The 19,426-nt window shown below is 37.9% G+C and overlaps 1 gene segment (V, D, J or C); it reads right to left on the bottom strand.

The window, feature by feature from the left end:
• LOC106825208 (T-cell receptor gamma chain C region C10.5-like) overlaps nucleotides 1-17,562 on the bottom strand; it is a 38,869-nt gene extending 21,307 nt beyond the window's left edge. The window contains 2 exon segments of the C gene segment in view: nucleotides 16,687-16,992; nucleotides 17,109-17,562. Coding sequence covers nucleotides 16,687-16,992; nucleotides 17,109-17,151 — 349 coding nt within the window.
• Nucleotides 17,563-19,426: the final 1,864 nt, after the last annotated feature.

Raw genomic sequence — 19,426 nt, 5'->3', positions numbered from 1 at the left:
ATGAGGATAATTTAAGGTAATCTCCAATATTTTAATCAAAGAAGAAAAGTGGTTCAGAAACTACTAATTGTAATACAATTTGAGTAATACAAAAGAAGTTAGAGAAATGATGGGGAATACATATCTTGGCAGAAAAGAAAATAGAAGAGTCACAGAAATTGACCTACAGGAATAAACTTGGGTGCCAGGGACAGCATCTTGGGGAGAGTGTAGATTCCTGAAAAAATAAGGCTGATCATTTACACCCATTTATACAAAGATTCCTCTTTAAGAAAATATGGCAGTGTAGGCAAAGTCTGAACTCACTTCCTCCCATGAACACAACCAGGTGACAAATATTCTTGGAAAAATCACCCCAGAGAGACAACTGAAAATGTGATCAAAAGAACCTGCACAACAAGGGAAAGTCCTGAATAAGGTAGAAGAGGCAGAAATTCCTTCTGGAGAGAAAAAAGACACCATCACCAGTGGCAGAGTTTGACATCCAGTTGGGCAGGTGCCATCCTAAGGTATGCAGCCCTCCCTGGAGGAGTGGGGACCTGGGTAGGGGCTCATGACTGTTATCAGCATCCTTCAGATTCAGCACAACTGAGATGAGTGTCATACTATTTGTCTTCCTTGGCTAATAACTGCAGTGAGGAATACCAGCAGAAAAGCTATCAGATGAAAGTTGGAAAAAAGCAGCTCTTGAAGGGCCCATGCACAAATTCACCCATCTCAGAGAGCAACCTAAAATCACCAGAAAGAAGGCTGCACAGTCCTTTGGTGAAAAGAGACTCACCTGGTGGTCTCTGAGTGCATGCCAGTGGGAGGTGGGACCTCCCCAGAGACTGGGACGTTGGTGGCAGCCATTGGTATGACCTAGTGTGAGCATGCTGGCACAGACACTGGCAGACGCCATTGAGGTTCTTCCCCTGGCCATTTAGCCTTGGGGTCAGCCACACCCACTAGAGTGAAGATTTAATCCAGTTTAGCCATGGCAGGCAGCCTGCCCTAGGGACAGGCCCCACACAACAGCAAGCCCTCAGGCTACTTGTCAGCCTGCATACACTGGGTGCCTAGATCATCTGCACGCAGGTGAGTGTGTCCACCTCTGTGGGGCAGGGCCTCTGTGAGGATCAGTTGAACTGTGAGGGACATTGTGGAGAGTTGGGGACTTCTGCAGTGGGGTGACTGGGTATGCTTAAGGGGGTTAGGAAGTGTGCATGGGCCAGGACTGTTGACTGTCTGTGTGGACCTTTGGGATTGTGGCTTATCAGTGGCAGAAGACCTCTGCTTCACAGTCACAAAGAGGATCAGCCTCACCTTCCAAAAGCCTGAAACAATTGGTTACTCCCATGTCTGGGGCCAGGCCCACTCAGCTTCAATCCTAAGACAGCTCACAACAGGCTTACAGGCCTGGGGCATACAGCAACAGTAAGCCCCTGAGCCTAGTAACCAGCTGCACTGGATACCTACCCAATTAACAGGAAAACTGCAACAGGAATGTGCTATTAGACCTTGTGGCTAATGGTCCTGTGACTGCTCAAATGCAACTTGCAAACAGGTGGCCAGGGAGCAAAAGCCTAGACTCCCTGGGTACCTGCAGTAAGAGCAACCTTGCTGCAGCAGAAGAACACAAGTAGCCCACAAAGCGGTCACTCCTGGAACATTTGGACTGGTGATGAGAGGGAAGCACACTGTCTAGCCTCTAAAGGCACCTTGTCCATAAGGCCACTTTTCCAAGATCTGGAGACATAGCTGACTCACTTAATACATAGACATAGGCACAGAACAAGAAACACAATGAGGAGGCAAAGGAATAAATTCCAAGCAACAGAACAGAGAAAAACCATGGAAAAAGAACTTAATGAAATAGAAATAAGCAATCTACCTGACAAACAGTTCAAACAAAAACTCATGAGGATGCTCACTGATATTGGGAGAATACTGGATGAACACAGTGAGAATGTCAACAAAGAATTGGAAAACATAAAAAAGAACCAATCAGAAATGAAGAATGCAGTACTGCAAATGAAAAATTCACTAGAGGAACTCAATAGCAGAGTAGAGGATACAGAAGAATGGATCAGTGAGGTGGATGAAAGACTAGAGGAAATCCCCCAAGCTGCACAGACAAAAGAAAAAAGAAGTAAAAAGAATGAGAACAGTCTGAGGGAAGTCTGGGACAACATCAAGCACACTAACATTCATATTATAGGTGTCCCAGGAAGAGAAGAGAGAGACCAAGGGGCACAGAATCTATTTGAAGAAATAACAGCTGCAAACCTTCCTAACTGAAGGAAGGAAATACACATCCAAGTACAGGAAGCACAGAGAGCACCAAGGAAGATGAACCCAAACAGGACCACACCAAGACACATTATAATTAAAATGTCCAAAACTAAAGATAAAGAGAGAATCCTAAAAGCAGCAAGAGAAAGGCAATAAGTGACATAAAAAGGAAAGCCCATAAGGCCATCGGTGGATTTCTCAGCTAAAACCCTACAAGCTAGAAAGGAGTGGCAAGACTTATTTAAAGTGCTAAAAGGAAAAAACCTACAGTCAAAAATACTCTATACAGACAGGTTATCATTCAGATTGGAAGGAGAGATAAAGAGTTTCCCAGAAAAACAAAATTCAAAAGAGTTTATCACCAAGAAACCAATTCTACAAGAAATCTTGGAGGGACTTATTTAAGTAGGAAAGAGAAGATGACAAATAGGGATAAGAAAAATATCAAAAAAAGAAAAAACCCAAGACAAGCAATAAAATAACTGGTAAAGGCAAAAATACAGTAAAGGTAGAAGATCAAACGCCTATGAAGATAATATAAACGTTAAAAGACAAAATTAATAAAATCACCGATTTCAATGATAAGAGGGTAACACATAGACATGCACAAAATAAGAGATTAGATATGATTTCAAAAACATAAAATGTGGGAAGAGAGGAATAAGAGTAGAGCTCTTAGAAAGAGGTCAAGCTAAAGAGACCATCATCTGAATATAGATTGCTATATATGTAGAATATTACAGAGGATCCTCACAGTAATCACAAACCAGAAACTTATAACAGATAAACAAATAAGTAAGAGGAAATAAATGAAACATATTACTAAAGAAAGCCATCAAACCACAAGGGAAGACAGCAAGAGAAGAAGAAAGGAACAGAGAAGAACTACTAAAACACCTAGAAAAAAATTAAAAAGTGGCAATAAACACACATTTATCAATAGTTACTTTAAATGTCAATGGACTAAATGGTCTAATCAAAAGGCATAGGGTGGTCAATTGGATAAAAAACAAGACCCATATATAAATTCCATGCAAGCGGCACATTTCAGACATAAAGACACTCACAAAATGAAAATGAAAGGATGGAAAAAGATACTCCATGCAAATGACAAAGAGAAGAAAGTAGGGATAGCTATGCTTATATCAGACAAAATAAACTTTAAAACAAAAACTATAACAAGAGACAAAGAAGGTCACTACGTAATGATAAAGGGGACAATCCAACCAGAGGATATAACACTTTTAAATATCTATGTTCGCAACATAGGATCATCTAAATCTATAAAGCAATTACTATCAGACATAAAAGCAGAAATAGACAGTAGCACAATAATAGTGGGGGACTCTAACACTTCACATATGCCAATGGATAGATCATCCAAACAGATCAATAAGGGAATATTGGCCTTAAATGACACATTAGACCAGACAGACTTAGAAATATATAGAACATTCCATCCAAAAACCATGGAATACACATTCTTTTCAAATGTGTACAGGACATTCTCCAGGACTGATCATATATTAGGCCACAAAATAAGTCTCAATAAATTTAAGAGGATTGACATAATACCAAGCATCTTTTCTGATCACCAAGGTATAAAAGTAGAAATCAACTACAGGAAGAAAATCAGAAAAGCTGCAAAAATGTGGAGATAAAATGCTATGGAACAACGAATACATCAATGAAGAAATCAAAGGAGAAATCACAAAACACCTGGAGACAAATGAAAATGAAAATACGACATGACAAAATATATGGGATACAGCAAAAGTGGTTCAAAGTGGGAAGTTTATAGCAATTCATGCCTATGTCAACAAACAAGAAAAATCCCATATAAACAATCTAACAGTGCACCTAAAGGAACTGGAAAAAGAAGAAGAAAATAAGCCTAAAATCATCAGAAGGAAGGAAATACTAAAATTCTGACCATAAATAAACGAAATAGAGACTAAAAAAATAGAAAATACTGATGAAAGCAAGAGTTGATTCTTTGAAAACGTTTAGCTAGACTCACCAAGAAAAAAAGAGAGAAGGCTCAGAAAAATAAAATCAGAAATGAAAAAGGAGAAATTACGATGGACATCTCAGAAATACAAACGGTTAAAAGAGAATACTATGAAAAGTTATATTCCAACAAGTCGAATAATCTAGAAGAAAGGGATAAATTCTTAGAATCATAAACCTTCCCAAACTGAACCAAGAAGAAGTAGAGAATATAAATAGACCAATCGCCAGTAAGGAGATCAAAACAGTAATCAAAAACCTCCCAAAAAGTGAAAGCCCAGGGCCAGATGGCTTCCCTTGTGAATTCTACCAAACCTTCAAAGAAGATTTAATACCTATCCGTCTCAAACTCTTCCAAAAAATTGAAGAGGAGGGGAAGCTTCCTAACTCATTTATGGAGCTAGCATTATCCTGATACCAAAACCAGACAAGGACAACACACACAAAAAAGGAAATTACAGCCCAATATCACTGATGAACATCGATGCAAAAATCCTTAACAAAATACTAGCAAATCGAATACAACAATACATTAAAAAGATCATACATCATGATCAAGTGTTATTTATTCCGGGGATGCAGGGATGTCTCAACCTCTGCAAATCAATCAATACGATACACAACATTAACAAAATGAAGAATAAAAACCACGTGATCATCTCAATAGTTGCAGAGAAAGCATTTGACAAGATGCAGCATCCATTTATGATAAAAACTAAATAAAATGGATATAGAAGGAAAATACCTCAACATAATAAAGGCCATATATGATAAACCCACAATGAATATCATTTTCAATGGAGAAAAGTTGAAAGCTATCCCTCTAAGAACAGGAACCAGTCAAGGATGCCCACTTTCACCACTCTTATTTAACATTGTATTCGAAGTCCTGGTCAGAGCAATCAGGCAAGAAAAAGAAATAAAAGGGATCCAAATTTGAAAAGAAGAAGTGAATCTACCACTGTTGTGTACCACATGATTTTATATATAGAAAACCCTAAAGAATCCACTAAAAAACTTTTAGCAATAATAAATGAATACAGTCAAGTTACAGGATACAAAGTCAGCACACAAAATCACTTGTGTTTCTATATGCTAACAACGAAGTAGCAGAAAGAGAAATTAAGAAGCCAATCCAATTTACAATTGCAACAAAAAGAGTAAAATACCTGGGAATAAACTTAACCAAAGAGGCAAAATATCTGTACATCAAAACCTATAAAACATAGTTGAAAGAAATTGAAGAAGACACAAAAAAATGGAAAGATATTACATGCTCTCAGATTGGAGAATTAACATAGTTAAAATGTCCATACTTCCTTAACTAATCTATAGATTCAATGCAATCTCTATCAAAGTTCCAGCAAAATTTTTCAGAGAAATAGAAGAAATAATCCTAAAATGTATATGGAACAACAAAAGACCCCAAAAAGCCAAAGCTCTCCTGAGGGAAAAGAACAAAGCTGGAGGTATCAGACTCCCTGATTTCAAAATATACTACAAAGCCATAGTAACCAAAACAGCATGGTACTGGTGCAAAAACAGACACACAGATCAATGGAACAGAATTGAGAGCCCAGAAGTAAGCCCCTACCTCTATGGATAGCCAATTTTCAACAAGGGTTCCAAGAGCATACAATGGAGACCAGGAAGTGTGTTCAATAAATGGCATTGGGAAAACTGGACAGTCACGTGCAAAGGAATGAAAGTTGACCATTAGCTTACATCATGCAAAAAAAAAAATCAACTCAAAGCGGGTTAAAGACGTGAATGTAAGCCCTAAAACTATGAAACTTCTAGAAGAAAACAAAGGCAGTATGCTCTTTGACATTGGTCTTAGCAACATTTTTTTTGAAACACCATGTCTGGCTGGGCAAGGTAAACAATAGAAAAAATAAGCAAATGGGACTTCATCAAACTCAAAACCTTCTTCACAGCAAAGGAAACCATCAACAAAACGAAAATACAACCTAAAAATTGGGAGAAGATATTTGCAAACTATCCATTAGATAATGGGTTAATATCCAAAATACACAAAGAACTCTTATGTATTAACAACAACAAAAAGACAACAACCAATTAAAAAATGGGAAAAAGATCTGAACAGAGATTTCTACAAAGAAAATATACCAACGACCAATAGGCAAGTGAAAAGATGTTAAACATCATTAACTATCAGGGAAATTGTGTTATTGGTCCAAACAGCTGTAGCCAGTTGGTTAGAGGAACATGTAACAACCTGTGGCTTGCAACCAACATCTCTCTGTCTCCTTGACTCTTTGTGTGGCCATGCTTTAACGTGGGAATTTCATCTTCTGAAAGTTCCTGAGAAGTTCTTCCCTCAGAAACTATAGCTAGGTTAATATTTAAGAACTATGGCCCATCCTCTTATAAATTTTTGTCCCAGTGGACCGATAGTACTAAAGATGATTTAAAATTATAATGGCCACTTTGGAGCTGTTTTGAGCTTCCAAAACTTGGGGGGTTTTGTGCACTATATTTGAGAACAGTGGACTAGACAAATTAAATGAAAACTTTAATTTCTAAAGGGTACAATCTGACACACCTGTTTAAAAACCATCGTCTCAGAAGCTATGAATATTTACAAAAAAACCTCAAGATCTTGCTAATCTCATTTTGTGTCCTGCAAGCTTGGATCAATATCCATTATTTTGGGGGCCCCAAAATAAGTAAGACAGAAATGTTGTTTGCAAGCTTTTTGTAGCCATATGTCACTGAGTAGAAATGGGGGTTAAATTCCATTTGTGGTTATGGTCCTACCAAACTGCGACTAGACTCAGGGAAATCACATTGTTCATTAGAAGAAATGTTCTAATTAGATAAGATCATTTAAGAAGTGCACTAGAAAGCAAAGGTTTCAAAATGCCAAAAAAGCCTTATTGAAAGTTTCATTGCAAAAAAGCTAAAGAAAAATTGAGATGAAAGAGAAACCTAAAAGAAAGACTATACAAAAGACAATTAAGTTAATGACTTTACAGACATCTCCATAACTACATTCAAAGGTAGGGTCCTGTATGGGTCCTTCTCAGAGTTCACAAAACTTTGAGACATTTTCTGGTAAACTGCTATTCTACTCCCTTAAACAATCAAGGGGAAAGTAAAATTAAATTTTAAAGGAATTGTTCATTACTGACAGAAATATTTAATCTTTGTCCCAGATGAAAGTTGACAAGATATTTGAAAGGATATAATAACTTATTGTGAGAAATTTGGCCAACGTACATACAGACAGGTGGATATAGACAGGTGGATTAACCTATGACGTTGTTTAAGTTACAATCCAATTTCTGAGGAATTGAAAGCAACTGTCCTTATCTTACAAATCTTTGCAAAACTGGAAATCCATCTCTAGAGGCAGTTCAGATTTGATTCATTCTCCTTTATCAATCTCAAAAACCACCCCTATTTATTTCAAAAAGTTTGTAACTTCTCCTGAAACTGTTTTCTAGACCATTACCAAGTTCTAAGACTGAAAGAAAAAAGAGCCAAATGGCTAGAGAAGCACCATTACCCAAAATGTGGCATCCTAAGTGCCTTTTCTACAAATATTTGAAGAAAAGCTTTAACCAGTTATGCAGATAACCTTAACTCATTCCATCTTCCAGAAACACAAATTGAAATCAACTTTCTTTCATAACTAGCTAGCTTTGTATTAGTATATATGATTCATGGTGGTAACTTTAAAACAATAGCTATGGGGTCCCTATGTATGTCTGTGTATATACATTTATGTCATATAGATGTGATATTTTTCTACTTCTGGATGGTATTATTTCTAAAATAGCTCTATTTAATGGCTTAAAACACACATTATATTGAGTGCACTCTCAAAAATATAATAGAAACTAACCTGAACGAGTTTTAGGATCACACGATCTAGGAAATATTTGGGATTAATGCTAATTTGTTTGTTGTCTTTGGAATGATCAGCATTAGACACGAAGCTTCTGTTCTACTTCAATTTACTAAAAGTTAAATAAATTCATGTTATTTCTGTTACAAAATGTGGCAGCAACAACATTGATGGCTGACTTTAATGTCTCATGAAGTTTTTGTAGGTAATCTTAACATAATTATTGGGAACAAGTAAACTAAATAGATGTAGGTAATATTAAACAGTTTTTAGGTGAAATTTTTCACAATAAGTATGTGTTATGGTATATGTACTTAAAAATCAATTTGCAGCTTGAAACTAGAATTTTGCTAAGTTACATTAAACGATGGAAATTCACTGAATGTCTAGATCATTTCCAAAGAAGATAAATTATTGAAAATTACTAAACAAGTTTAAGATTGCCTACTTTGGGCTTTATTACAGAAAAACTTAAAGATGTTTGGGTCTATTAGTAAACATTCCTTGTCCCACATTAAAAAAAAAATATGCTATGAGAAAATGTATGTTTTCAGTAAAAGATCTTCTAAGAAATAGAGATATTTTTTGTTAAGAAAGTAAATTTGTCAGGAAGTAATTATGTTTCATCAAAATAATGACCTGTATTATTTTTATCAGGTCTTTAAGCACAAGATCTTGGAGGTTCCTTACAAATATTTAATTTTCTGTATTTGTATGAAAACCTTTAATTGTTACCAAGGTTAAGTAAATAAGTAAACATTGTTTTACAGTGGTCTATGACCCTATTTGGCCAAGTGTTTTAAAATATTTTGATATTTTTGACAAAATTCCCCAAATCAAATTCTAAATGAAGACTTTTTGACATGGAACTAAATTTGGGGTTTTCTAGATGGCCCCTGGAACATCTTTCCTCAAAGAATTTGTTCCCTCCTAGTAGAAAGAGGGAGATATTAAACTATTTAATATGTTAAGTTACATGAGAAGCATTGTTAAATAAATGATGTTAATCCATCTTAGATTATATTGTGTGGATGAATATTATTAATATGTGTTCTAAAACATATAAAATTTGCAAAATTCTAATATACCTTGGTATATGTTATCAGTCACAATTCTAGCCACTATCTTAAAATTTATATCATAAAAATAACAAAGTTTCTTTGTCAATTGCATTAAAAGGTTAAGTCTTCTGTCATTGATAGTTATTTTTTACTCTAACACTTACTCTAGAATACAGAGTTCTGATAAAATTTTACATTAGAATACTGAACTGAGTAAGAAATTATAGAAGTCTAACAGAAACTGATGGCTTCATAAAACTGTTAAGAAAAGATCAATTACAAATATTAATTACATGAGACTACATGAACTGAGGACAGTGTCCTAATGTTTTGTTTTTCCAGATTTAAAGAAATCTTTTCTCTTAAGCTATCAACAATTTGGTAAGATATATCTTTGTGAACAAAGATGGAATGTTTGCTTTTTCTCACTATCTAATCCTTCCAGAATTCAGAAGCTCCCATTTGTTTAACAAAAACAAATTAGTTTTCCTTTGATTATCTTTGACTAAAGAAAATGATGGTAATTGTGGATAGAAAAATTATTTCTGCACTTTTGTAGATGTTGGATTCTAGTCCTGCTAATTGTCTTTGAGGTTTTGTTATACACCTAAGGACTGGACTCTCCTGGTATAGGGTAATACCTTTGGTCTTGTCAACTCTTTTCACCACGCACTGACGTTCTGTGGTTCTTTGATCCCCTTAGCTGGCTGCCTTCACGAATTGCCTCCTAGTTCCTGTTTACTCTACAATTTGGACTTAGTGTTTTGTTTGTTATGACAAGAATTCTCATTGCTGTGAAACTTAATGTACTCTACATAACTCCATGTTATAAAAACACCACTCAGATAACGGTCACTCAGTGCTTTGAAATGATTACTAATGTTTGTGAAACTTCACATGAGAGACTTCAAGGAACTGCAGACAATGTTTACCCTTAAAAGAACTTGACAGTAGCATTCGTTTGCTCTGGCATTTTTATTGCTCAAAGGTGAGCTAAAAGGCTCCTAAGGAAACCCCTTTCTCTCCTATGTGGGACAGGAGATACTGGTAATGAGCTTTCTTTGAGACAAGAGACTAATGATGCTTTGATGGTTCATCAGCAATGCTTTCCAATAATCAACCATCAATGCTTTCCAGCGTTAGATCAGTGATGCTTTGGAGAGGATCTTCATCAAAAAGGAAAGGGTGACAGACGATTTGAGACCAGTTATATTAAATAGAGCTGGAGGAGATATTTGAAAAGAACTTTCTTTCTCATATTTTTCTTTTCTTCCACTATGGTCCAAACTAGCAATATTTGAAGAAGTCAGAACGGACAAGAATATCCTGTTTGTAAGAAATGATGAAATCAGACTTTGCTGATGACAAAATCACTAACCAATCAATCAAGTAAAAACCAGCCTTGCCTTATCTAGTGCATATGGACTCTTTTTAAATAAAACTTACCTCATCTCCTTTCGTTTTTCTCATAAAAACCCTCAGCCCCTCTTTTGTAATTGGGACACTGCTTGAGTTTCTACACAAATCTGTGCTTCCTGAATTGCAATTCTTTGAACCCACATAAATGTTTTGCCCTTAAACTCATTTCTGCTTTTATAGATTGACAACACTTACAGAGAATGAGGTATGCTATGGAGCCAGGACTGGCTGGAGACAAATCTCATGCTCATTTCCCACTTAATACTGAGAAAGCAATGGGTATGCTGTTTTCTTTGGTGGGAGGGACAAGCACAGAACAGCAATCCCTGCCAGAAACAAATGTGTACCATCTGAGCTTCATTGGAGCATTTCATCTAGAGGTCCAATCAGGAGGAGATTTTAAATGCCCTAAAGGAACATGATAGTTCTGTATTCTTCAGCAATTTATGTCACCTCCTTCACTTCATCTATAAAAAGGACCTCACGGGGTTGCCTGGAGAGTAAACAGCATTATGTGAGCAAAGCATGCAGCTGTAGGGGAGGAAGACAATTCCTCTACCCTCTAGGTCCTTCTGGCTAGTGTAAGAATTAAATTGACATGAAACAGAATAATAGGAGAAAATTAAACAAAGTTTAAAAACAGGTTCCTGAGTGACTCCAAGGAATACCAAAATCTGTCACCTTGAATATGACCTCCAGCTAACGAACAAGGAGGATGTTGTGGGTAGTGGTTTGGGTCTTCAAAGGAGAGGAAGGCATTTTACATGGAAATAGAAAAGTAAAGGGGCCAACTATGGACAAGGTGAGGTGAGAGACACATTTTACATTACACTACAGTTACCTGATAGTACTTTCTTCTTCCTGGAATAGGCCTTCTATCCTAAAATCTTTTAGGTAATTAGTGGGGAGGGTCAAAGTTTCTTTCAGAGCCTTTGTCTCCTTAAAAATAATGAAGGCAAAGAGACACATTTTGGGTGGTCAATTCTGATCCCTCACATTCCTGTTTTTGAAACTTTAAGAAGTTTCACAGTCCAGAAGCTGAGTTGGTAGATTATTGCATTTCACTGAACACATTTCTTAGTTCTGATACTAGATCAATACATTTAAATTCATTTTAGAAGGCGGTGATGTGGGTGGGATCCCATACTGTGGCCTATATTGTGGAAGCAAGAAATCTGATATTTAATAAGTATTTCTTTGGAAACAAAAAGAAAAACAACATGAGTTGTTGGAGTAAATTATAAACCAGTTTACCTGCCCATGGGACAGTCCCTCAAGAAGGTTTCTAGATGTCAGGGTTGAAGCATCTTTTGCAGCTTGAAATTTTCTGATTATGTTATCTGGTGTCCAGGTATCCTTTTGAGTGTCTTACATAACAACAGGCATGCTATTGTGGTGATCTCTTTTAAGTGTATATTAACTTAGCCAGCTTCAGTTTGCAGAGCTTCAGGAAGCAGAGTGGTTGCTGTTCTCAACAATTCCTAATGAAAATGATGGAAAAATTTGAAAATTTTAGTTTGGAGATTTGTAGCTAGATGTTTCAGGAGACAAGAAGAATTCAGGATCCCCCCTAGATTATAGACAGAAAAGAAACCATTAAGGGCAATTAACAAAACTAGAAACTAATATCCACGAATATGCACTATAGTTTCTTCTGAAATATAATTTTTATCTCTAAAATCACAATCATTTTTACCAATTATAGCAAATTAAAATTAACTGGTTTTTAAAATGTCTAGTTTCAACAAACCTGGCCCTATTATTTACATACATAAAGCAAGACTCATAGCTGATCTTACAGCCTCTTTCAAATTTGCTTTGCTCGAACTTTTTATAAGATATCTCAGATTGAACTTCAAAGGTATTTTGAGGCTAGGAAAGCCAACCCAAGGACTTTTCAGATTCAACCTGCAATACCTAGAGATTTGGGTGAATTACCTGCCAGAAAAGTGACCTTCTTTACTCACCTGGTAAGTTTTATGGGAACCCTGTAAGCAAAGAACCAAGCCAATATTTCCAAGCGACTTTATTTCGTAAAGTTCAATCTTCGTTTCTCAAAAGGCATCTGGTCATATCTGAGTCTATGCATGTTTCTCTCAAATACAACATTCCAGTAAAAGCTTTGGTAATATGACCAATGTTTTCAATTTTGTCCTGTTATAAGGAGAATAGATTCCTATTGAACTTATGCAAATAACTCCATTACCATGAAGTAAGAAATATTCTCTCACTAAGAGTGTCAAAATTCTGGTGGGATCTGTTAGGGAGAAAAAGATAAATGTTTCAAATCTGATTACAAAACTATAACTTTCAAATTGCTATAAGTCATAGTTTTCTCTTAAGAGGAAAGAGAGAACCTTTTCATAAACCTGAACAAACAAAACATTTAAAAAATCTGCAATATTTCAAACAAAACATCACAAAAATTTTAATGATCCTCATCAGTTCATTCGGTCCCATATAATCAATGCTTGATCTTGATCTTTTATTAGCTGTTTCAGGAAGTCATCAGTTCCTGTACTAGAGTTCTGTAATTTTTTTAACCTAGTCCAGTTTTATGATCTGATAGTTGATCAAAAACCTGGAGTCCAAAGTAGGTTCCAGAGCCTTTTCTGTCAATATCTCTGAGGAAGAATACATTTGGAAAAGCAGAGTAAAACGCAACTCTCTGTAAATGACAAAAGACTTAAAAATGGCAATTGACAAAGAAATTTGGTTATTTCTGTGCCATACAACACTTTGAAATAATAAGTAGAATTATGGCTATAATCATTACAGATCAGGATTTTATGAATGTTATATAATTTTTAAAACACTTACATCAATAACATTTACCTACATTATATATCATCTGTGAAAGTTTATCACCATTTATTTGATAATGCTTCCCATATAATTTTCATACCAAATAAGTCTAATTAGTTTAACATCTTCCTCCTTATAGGAAGAGAGAGAGCAAACTATTTGAGAAGTCCCAGGGCTAATTGAAAATTCTCAAAGTTTCCCTGATCAAAAGAAAGACTTTAATTTTGAGCAAAGTTTATCAAAAATATTAAACACTTTTAAAACACTTGGTCAAATTGCAAGGAATGTTTAGTTATCCATTCAATCAACGTGAAAACATAAACAGTTTAGAAAACCTTAATAGAGAGACCTTAGTCTTTTTGAACACAGGAAATTATTTTAACAAATCATATATTGGTGCCATTCATGTAAAGGATAACATTTACTATATACATTGGAGATTTTTTTCTTATTGTCTTTAAACCAAATCAAGGTATAGGGCATTGCTCTGGTCTCTGATGTATATCCAGTAAAACAAAAGATTATCAGGAACTAAGACTTGATGTCTCCCACACTCAGAGACCAGCCCCATATATAACTGGCTTGTAGTCTTTGTTCTGTAAGATGATTCCTTTGGACATTAGTTGACCATCTTCTCCCTCACTGGAAAGCTGTAATAAAACCTTTTCTCTCCTACCACCTTGCCTTTCAGCAATTGGCATGTTTTGCAACAAGCAGACAATACCCCCTTGGGTGGTAACAAACTTGGGACTCCAGATGAGACCTTGGGTCTTGCTCATGGCCAACTGTCCTCGGATGGGCAATCTGTTGGCTAAGTCCCTAGCAGCTACCAAGGTTCTCTTTGGCTTGAGGGTCTGCCCTTCTTCCTTTTCCTTTTATGATGCTAGCTGCCTCCTAACACTGACTGTAGAAGGAAAAGAAACAGCTGTGTCTGGCAAGTCCACAGGCTCAATCTGGAATAGGGTAAGTCACCTCAAGGATGGCCGTGAACTCCCTTCCCCTCCATCTGGGGTCTTTCTATTTACAGCAGGCCTATCTGCCGTCCAATAGGACCATTTTGACATGCATTCAGAGTGGGAAAAATTGTAGGATGTTTTACCCAAAATCTAGTTCACCAAGTCTGGTTTTTCTTTGTCTGCATCTGTGTCTGTAAACAGCTCCAGGATCAGACACAAAGCAGTTCTACCATACTTCGTGTAACTTATCACTTTACAAATAAATAAAGGTACATATATTTAGAGTTTATTCATGCATAAATTATTGCCAAGGGAGTTTTGAAAAAAAAAAAACAAGAAAACTTGCTTACCAAAAAGCAAGAATTGTTATACAGCTATACTTATTAAAATACTGTATTCCTGGCATAGGAATAGACAAAATTTGGTATTTGTCTATTGTCACCTTTACAAATGGTGTCTATTTGCACCATTTGTAAAGGTGAAGCTGTGCATTCACAATGACTCCACTTCTAGATGTTTCCTTACAGAAATTGTCACATGTAAGTTGACACAAACAGTGAAAAGAAGAGAGAGAGTAAAAAAGGCTGTGTGAAGCCTATGGAACCTTAGTTATCATAGGGGTGGCAATGAAAAACTGTGGGATTAATGATGGATTACTCAATAATTTGGGGGAGAAATTGGATGTCCACATTCAGATTCCTACTTCTATCTCATAAACAAAAATTCAGTTCAAAGAAGATTAAAGAAAAAATGTGCAGAATAAAGCCTTAACACTATTAGAAGAATATAAATGAGAATATGTCAATGCTTCAATGTAAGGAAAAAGCTTTCATAGAGCTGCAAAATAGGTAAAATACATGGTCCCTGGAACAGTAGAGCAAGTTCAAGTTGGTTCATTTAGTGTACAATTCTTCTTGCCTGAGGTCACGGAAGTGAGAGGAACTGAAGTTTCCACTTGTGGTTCTTGTGGAATTATAGAGTAATGTGATTACCTGATTACCTGTTAGGGCAGCAACATCAAGGGTGCATTAAGAGAGGAGGGCTTTGTGTGTTGGGAAGAAGCTCATGAGCGCCTTTCTAGAATGCATTGTTGTGTCAGGCTGGGAATTGGACCATTTCATAGGGAGACAGGTCACCTTATCTATTCCTGCCAGGACAGAAGTTCTTACAAATCAATCTGAATAAGAATCATTGCGGAGGTCTTTGAAAAATACACACTTTCAGCCTTCATCCTACATTTCTGATTTATTGTGTTGGATGTTGCCCAGAACCTGCACTTTTATTCAAAGTTTTCCAGGTGCTTCTGATGCAGGTAGTCCCTGGACCACAGTTTGAGAGTCAAGGTCAAGAGATCCGGTAGAAAGCTGGAGGATCCAATACACAAGAGACCACACACAGGTGAATCTGGCATTTCTGTACTTCGGGATTAGTTTTATATCCTTAAACCTGGCCCAATATGACAGTCACATCCTTTTCCCATTTGACTTTTCAGTTCAAACATATACTTTTTATTGATTGTTCTTGGAAAGCATCCCTTTATTTTAATTATTGGGAAAAAATTAATCTGATAAGACTCATTCTAGTGTAGGACTTGTCCATGTCAATGTTGGGGGAGGGGTGGAAAGGAACTTTGGCTTTACTTGTTTGGGACAGAACAGTTCTGGCTGAGGCTGAACTTCAAAAGACCCGTGCATAGAACACAATGCTTGGCATCTCTACAACAATCACTTTGTTCCTACACTTTCACTGTGTGAACAGTGCCATGGTTCGGTATGGTAGGGGAAACATCAGTTTGTCCAAAAGAAACATTGGATACCAGCTTGAGGTCTTCATGAAGTCCAAAGTCTTCATTCCATCATTTCTCATTCTCCTGAGAAAGGCAGGAGCTCCTTTCTCAGGCGTTATCTCAGCATAATGAATGGACAAATGATTAGGTATCACTAGCCTTCCCATATTGCTCTCGTAAATGTCTCCCTGAACACATCAACCCTAGGTTACTTTGTCCCAGAAAGCAGAGAAAATGAACTCCACCAGCTCCTAGAAGAGGGGAAAGAATATGATGTCTGCTAGACTGCTTGCCTAAGGCCTGGAGATGAGAGAAAGTGCTCATTGGGAGTGGAGGGAGGCCAGTGGACATAAAGGTGGTGGATGGGCACTGAACTGAGTGTCTCTAGTTCAGAGCACAGTGAAGTCAGGGCGGTAAGTGAGGCAGGGGCTGGTCTATCCTTTGTGGCAGCCACAAGCAATATTTTCAGTGAAGAATAGGGGAGATGTGAATCACTGTGAGCCTCCCAGATAGCACAGTAATACACACCAGAATCACTTTGTTCCAGCTTCCGGATTTCAATTTTACGGTTCCTCTCTGTGCTTTCATAAACACGGTATCTCTCTAAACGGATTCCTGGATCCGACACTAATCTGGAGTCTTGATGATGGTAGTAGACAATTCGTTGTGGGGCCATTCCCTCCTTGTGTCGGTACCAATGGACGTAGGTGATCCTTTGTTTACTATCACAAGTGAATACAACTGAAGACCCAGCCTGCTTGGTGATTGACGTCTGTGTCCCTTCCACATTGGAAGATATCCAAGTGGCTGCAAAGGGAACAATGAAAAGTAATGAGGAAGCGGTAATAGGAATTCCTTCGTGTGGCCTCCCATTGCCCAAAAAAGAGAGAAAAATCCTGGGAGCATCCAGGCAGCACACTTACCAGGAGCCAGGAAAGCTAGAAGGAAGGCGAGAGTCCACAGCATGCCGTCCTCCTCTAGCCTTAGAAGGAAAGGGACAGATGACAGGAGGGGCAGACACCCTCTCACACTCCAGTCCTGCTCAAAAGACAGGGACCCCAGCACATAAGGAGGGACTCAGAGCCAGGCTCTGCACAGCTGTCACAGGAGGGCAGTGACTGAGGGGCTCTCCTAGAAGACCACCCAGCTGATGACCCAGAGTGGGTGGGGCTGGGGGAGGCCTGGGGAGGAGCCCTGCCTCTCTGCTCAGCCCATTTCCTGAGAGCCTCCTGGGGCAGGTTGAGAGCAGGCCCTCTGCAGAAGAGGAGGAGCCAGGAGCCCTGAGAGCCCAGAGCAGAGGGAGGGACAGCCTGAGCCAATGGAGGGGTCAGGAGAGCCATGGATGCAGCTCCATGCCCCCTGGTGCAGGGAGCAGTCCTGAGTCAGGGGACTTCCCTGCAACTCAGGGTTCAGTGTTCACGCTGCTCCATGGGCTTGTCCTGCGATGCAGCTTCTGTATTCTCACCCTGAACCACATTCCTCTCACATCTGTCAGCAAACTGTGAGGCACCCACAGCAAAGCTGATGAGCACTGAACCTGCTTTAGTAAAAGAAATAGGATCAGTTATGTTGGTCTACATCTGACTCTCCTCAAAGAGAAATTAATGTGTGTGGGTGTGTATGTATCACGTCCATGTGTTAGACGATTTCTCTTCATCCTCATGTAAAAGGACACCTCGCATAAGGTTGCCAAAGTTAGTAAAGAAAAAAAGTGTAGGGTGCTAGGCAATATTTGGGACATACTTGAACTAAAGAACTATTTGTTGTTTATCTTCAATTCAGATTTCCTTGGGCATCCTGTGTTTTCTTAGGCGGCCCTCCCCTTAGGAAGTGTACCCACATCTGCTATTTACTTGGATTCACAGATGGGTAGATAGGTGATCAAACAAGTATAGTGAAATCATGGGAGAATTGAGGTCACGCATACAGAGATTTGAACCCCCGCTTTTATAAATGTGTTTGGACACATGTTTACAGCACGTAGAAAAATGCCCTCTCCATCTTTGTTTTGGCCTCTCTCTCATGTGGTTCATTTTCTGCCATCCTAACAGACAGCTGAGAAAGGAGGAAGGGAGGGGACTCGGGCTGCTCTTCCTTCTGCCTTGGGGACCACATGTGCAGAGACATGAGGTGTCGCAGCAGCAGCTCTGCAAGAGAACATTCCAGGTCACTATGCAGGAAGGAGCTCAGTGCTGTGGAGTCCCAGCACATCCCTGCTAGACAGAATCGTGGTTTAAAGGTGAGAAAGGAGAAAATGGTGTCACACTAGAGTGGAAAGAAAATTCTTAAAAAAGTAAGAAAAGAAAACTACTCCACCAGAATGTAAAAAGAAGTATAGAGCTACAGTAATGAAAAGAGGGCATTATTGGGGCTAGAATATATTCATGGAACACATTGTATCCTGAGAGAGCGATAGTGAGGGAGAGAGTGAAGAAAAAGGAAAAAAAGATTAAGTTACATCCTCTGGGCCTAGCGTTGTCAGTGATAATTATAAAATTGTTTCTATTTATATTTTTATAATTTTACTTGACACTGTTAGGAATTATGATTTCAGCGTAAGGGAAAATCCAGATATAAAAATTAGAAATTTTAATAAAATCCCTACGATCTATAATTTGAATCTGTTCTTTCTAAAACAGAGGGTTGTTTTTAGCTATAAACTGAAAAACTAGAGACCAATAACCCTGCAGGAGTAATGAGCTCTTCTAGAATCTGTACTGTGGCATCAAGTACTATTTTTCACTAAAAGACTAGGGCTCAATGGAGAAATGCCTGAATCTAGGACTGAGAAGGAGGTGGACAAGATCAGTGACATCTCATCTTGCCTGAAAGCAAAGACGCCACGAGAGATGGCTGTGGTCATGTCACAGGATGCAGAAGTCAAATCGCTGAGTCTCTCACTGGCCACAGGACAATATGAGCATCAAAAGACCAACACCTACACAAGCATGTTAAAGCCCTAATATATAAAAACACACAGGCTCACTGATGAAGCTCAAAATTAGTGTGTCACCTGTGGAGGTTGCTAAGGCACTATCTCATCATTCTGAAAAGGGGAATACAAAAGAATCGAACATTTCCCTTCTCTTTCTGTACAAACTGTACTTCAGGATAACACAGAGCTTATAAATGAAAGTTCTTCTTCGTAGGAGTATTACAACCAATAAATGCAGAAGAAGTATTAAATTAGGAAATTAGCATCCTGCAGCCCTAACGATGTCCTGGACTAGATAACTACCAT

This window comes from Equus asinus, chromosome 1 (genome assembly GCF_041296235.1).
Source record: "Equus asinus isolate D_3611 breed Donkey chromosome 1, EquAss-T2T_v2, whole genome shotgun sequence".
In the NCBI taxonomy this organism is placed as follows: domain Eukaryota; kingdom Metazoa; phylum Chordata; class Mammalia; order Perissodactyla; family Equidae; genus Equus; species Equus asinus.
Note: the sequence above shows the minus strand (reverse complement) of the source record. Positions and strands in the feature narration are given on the sequence as shown.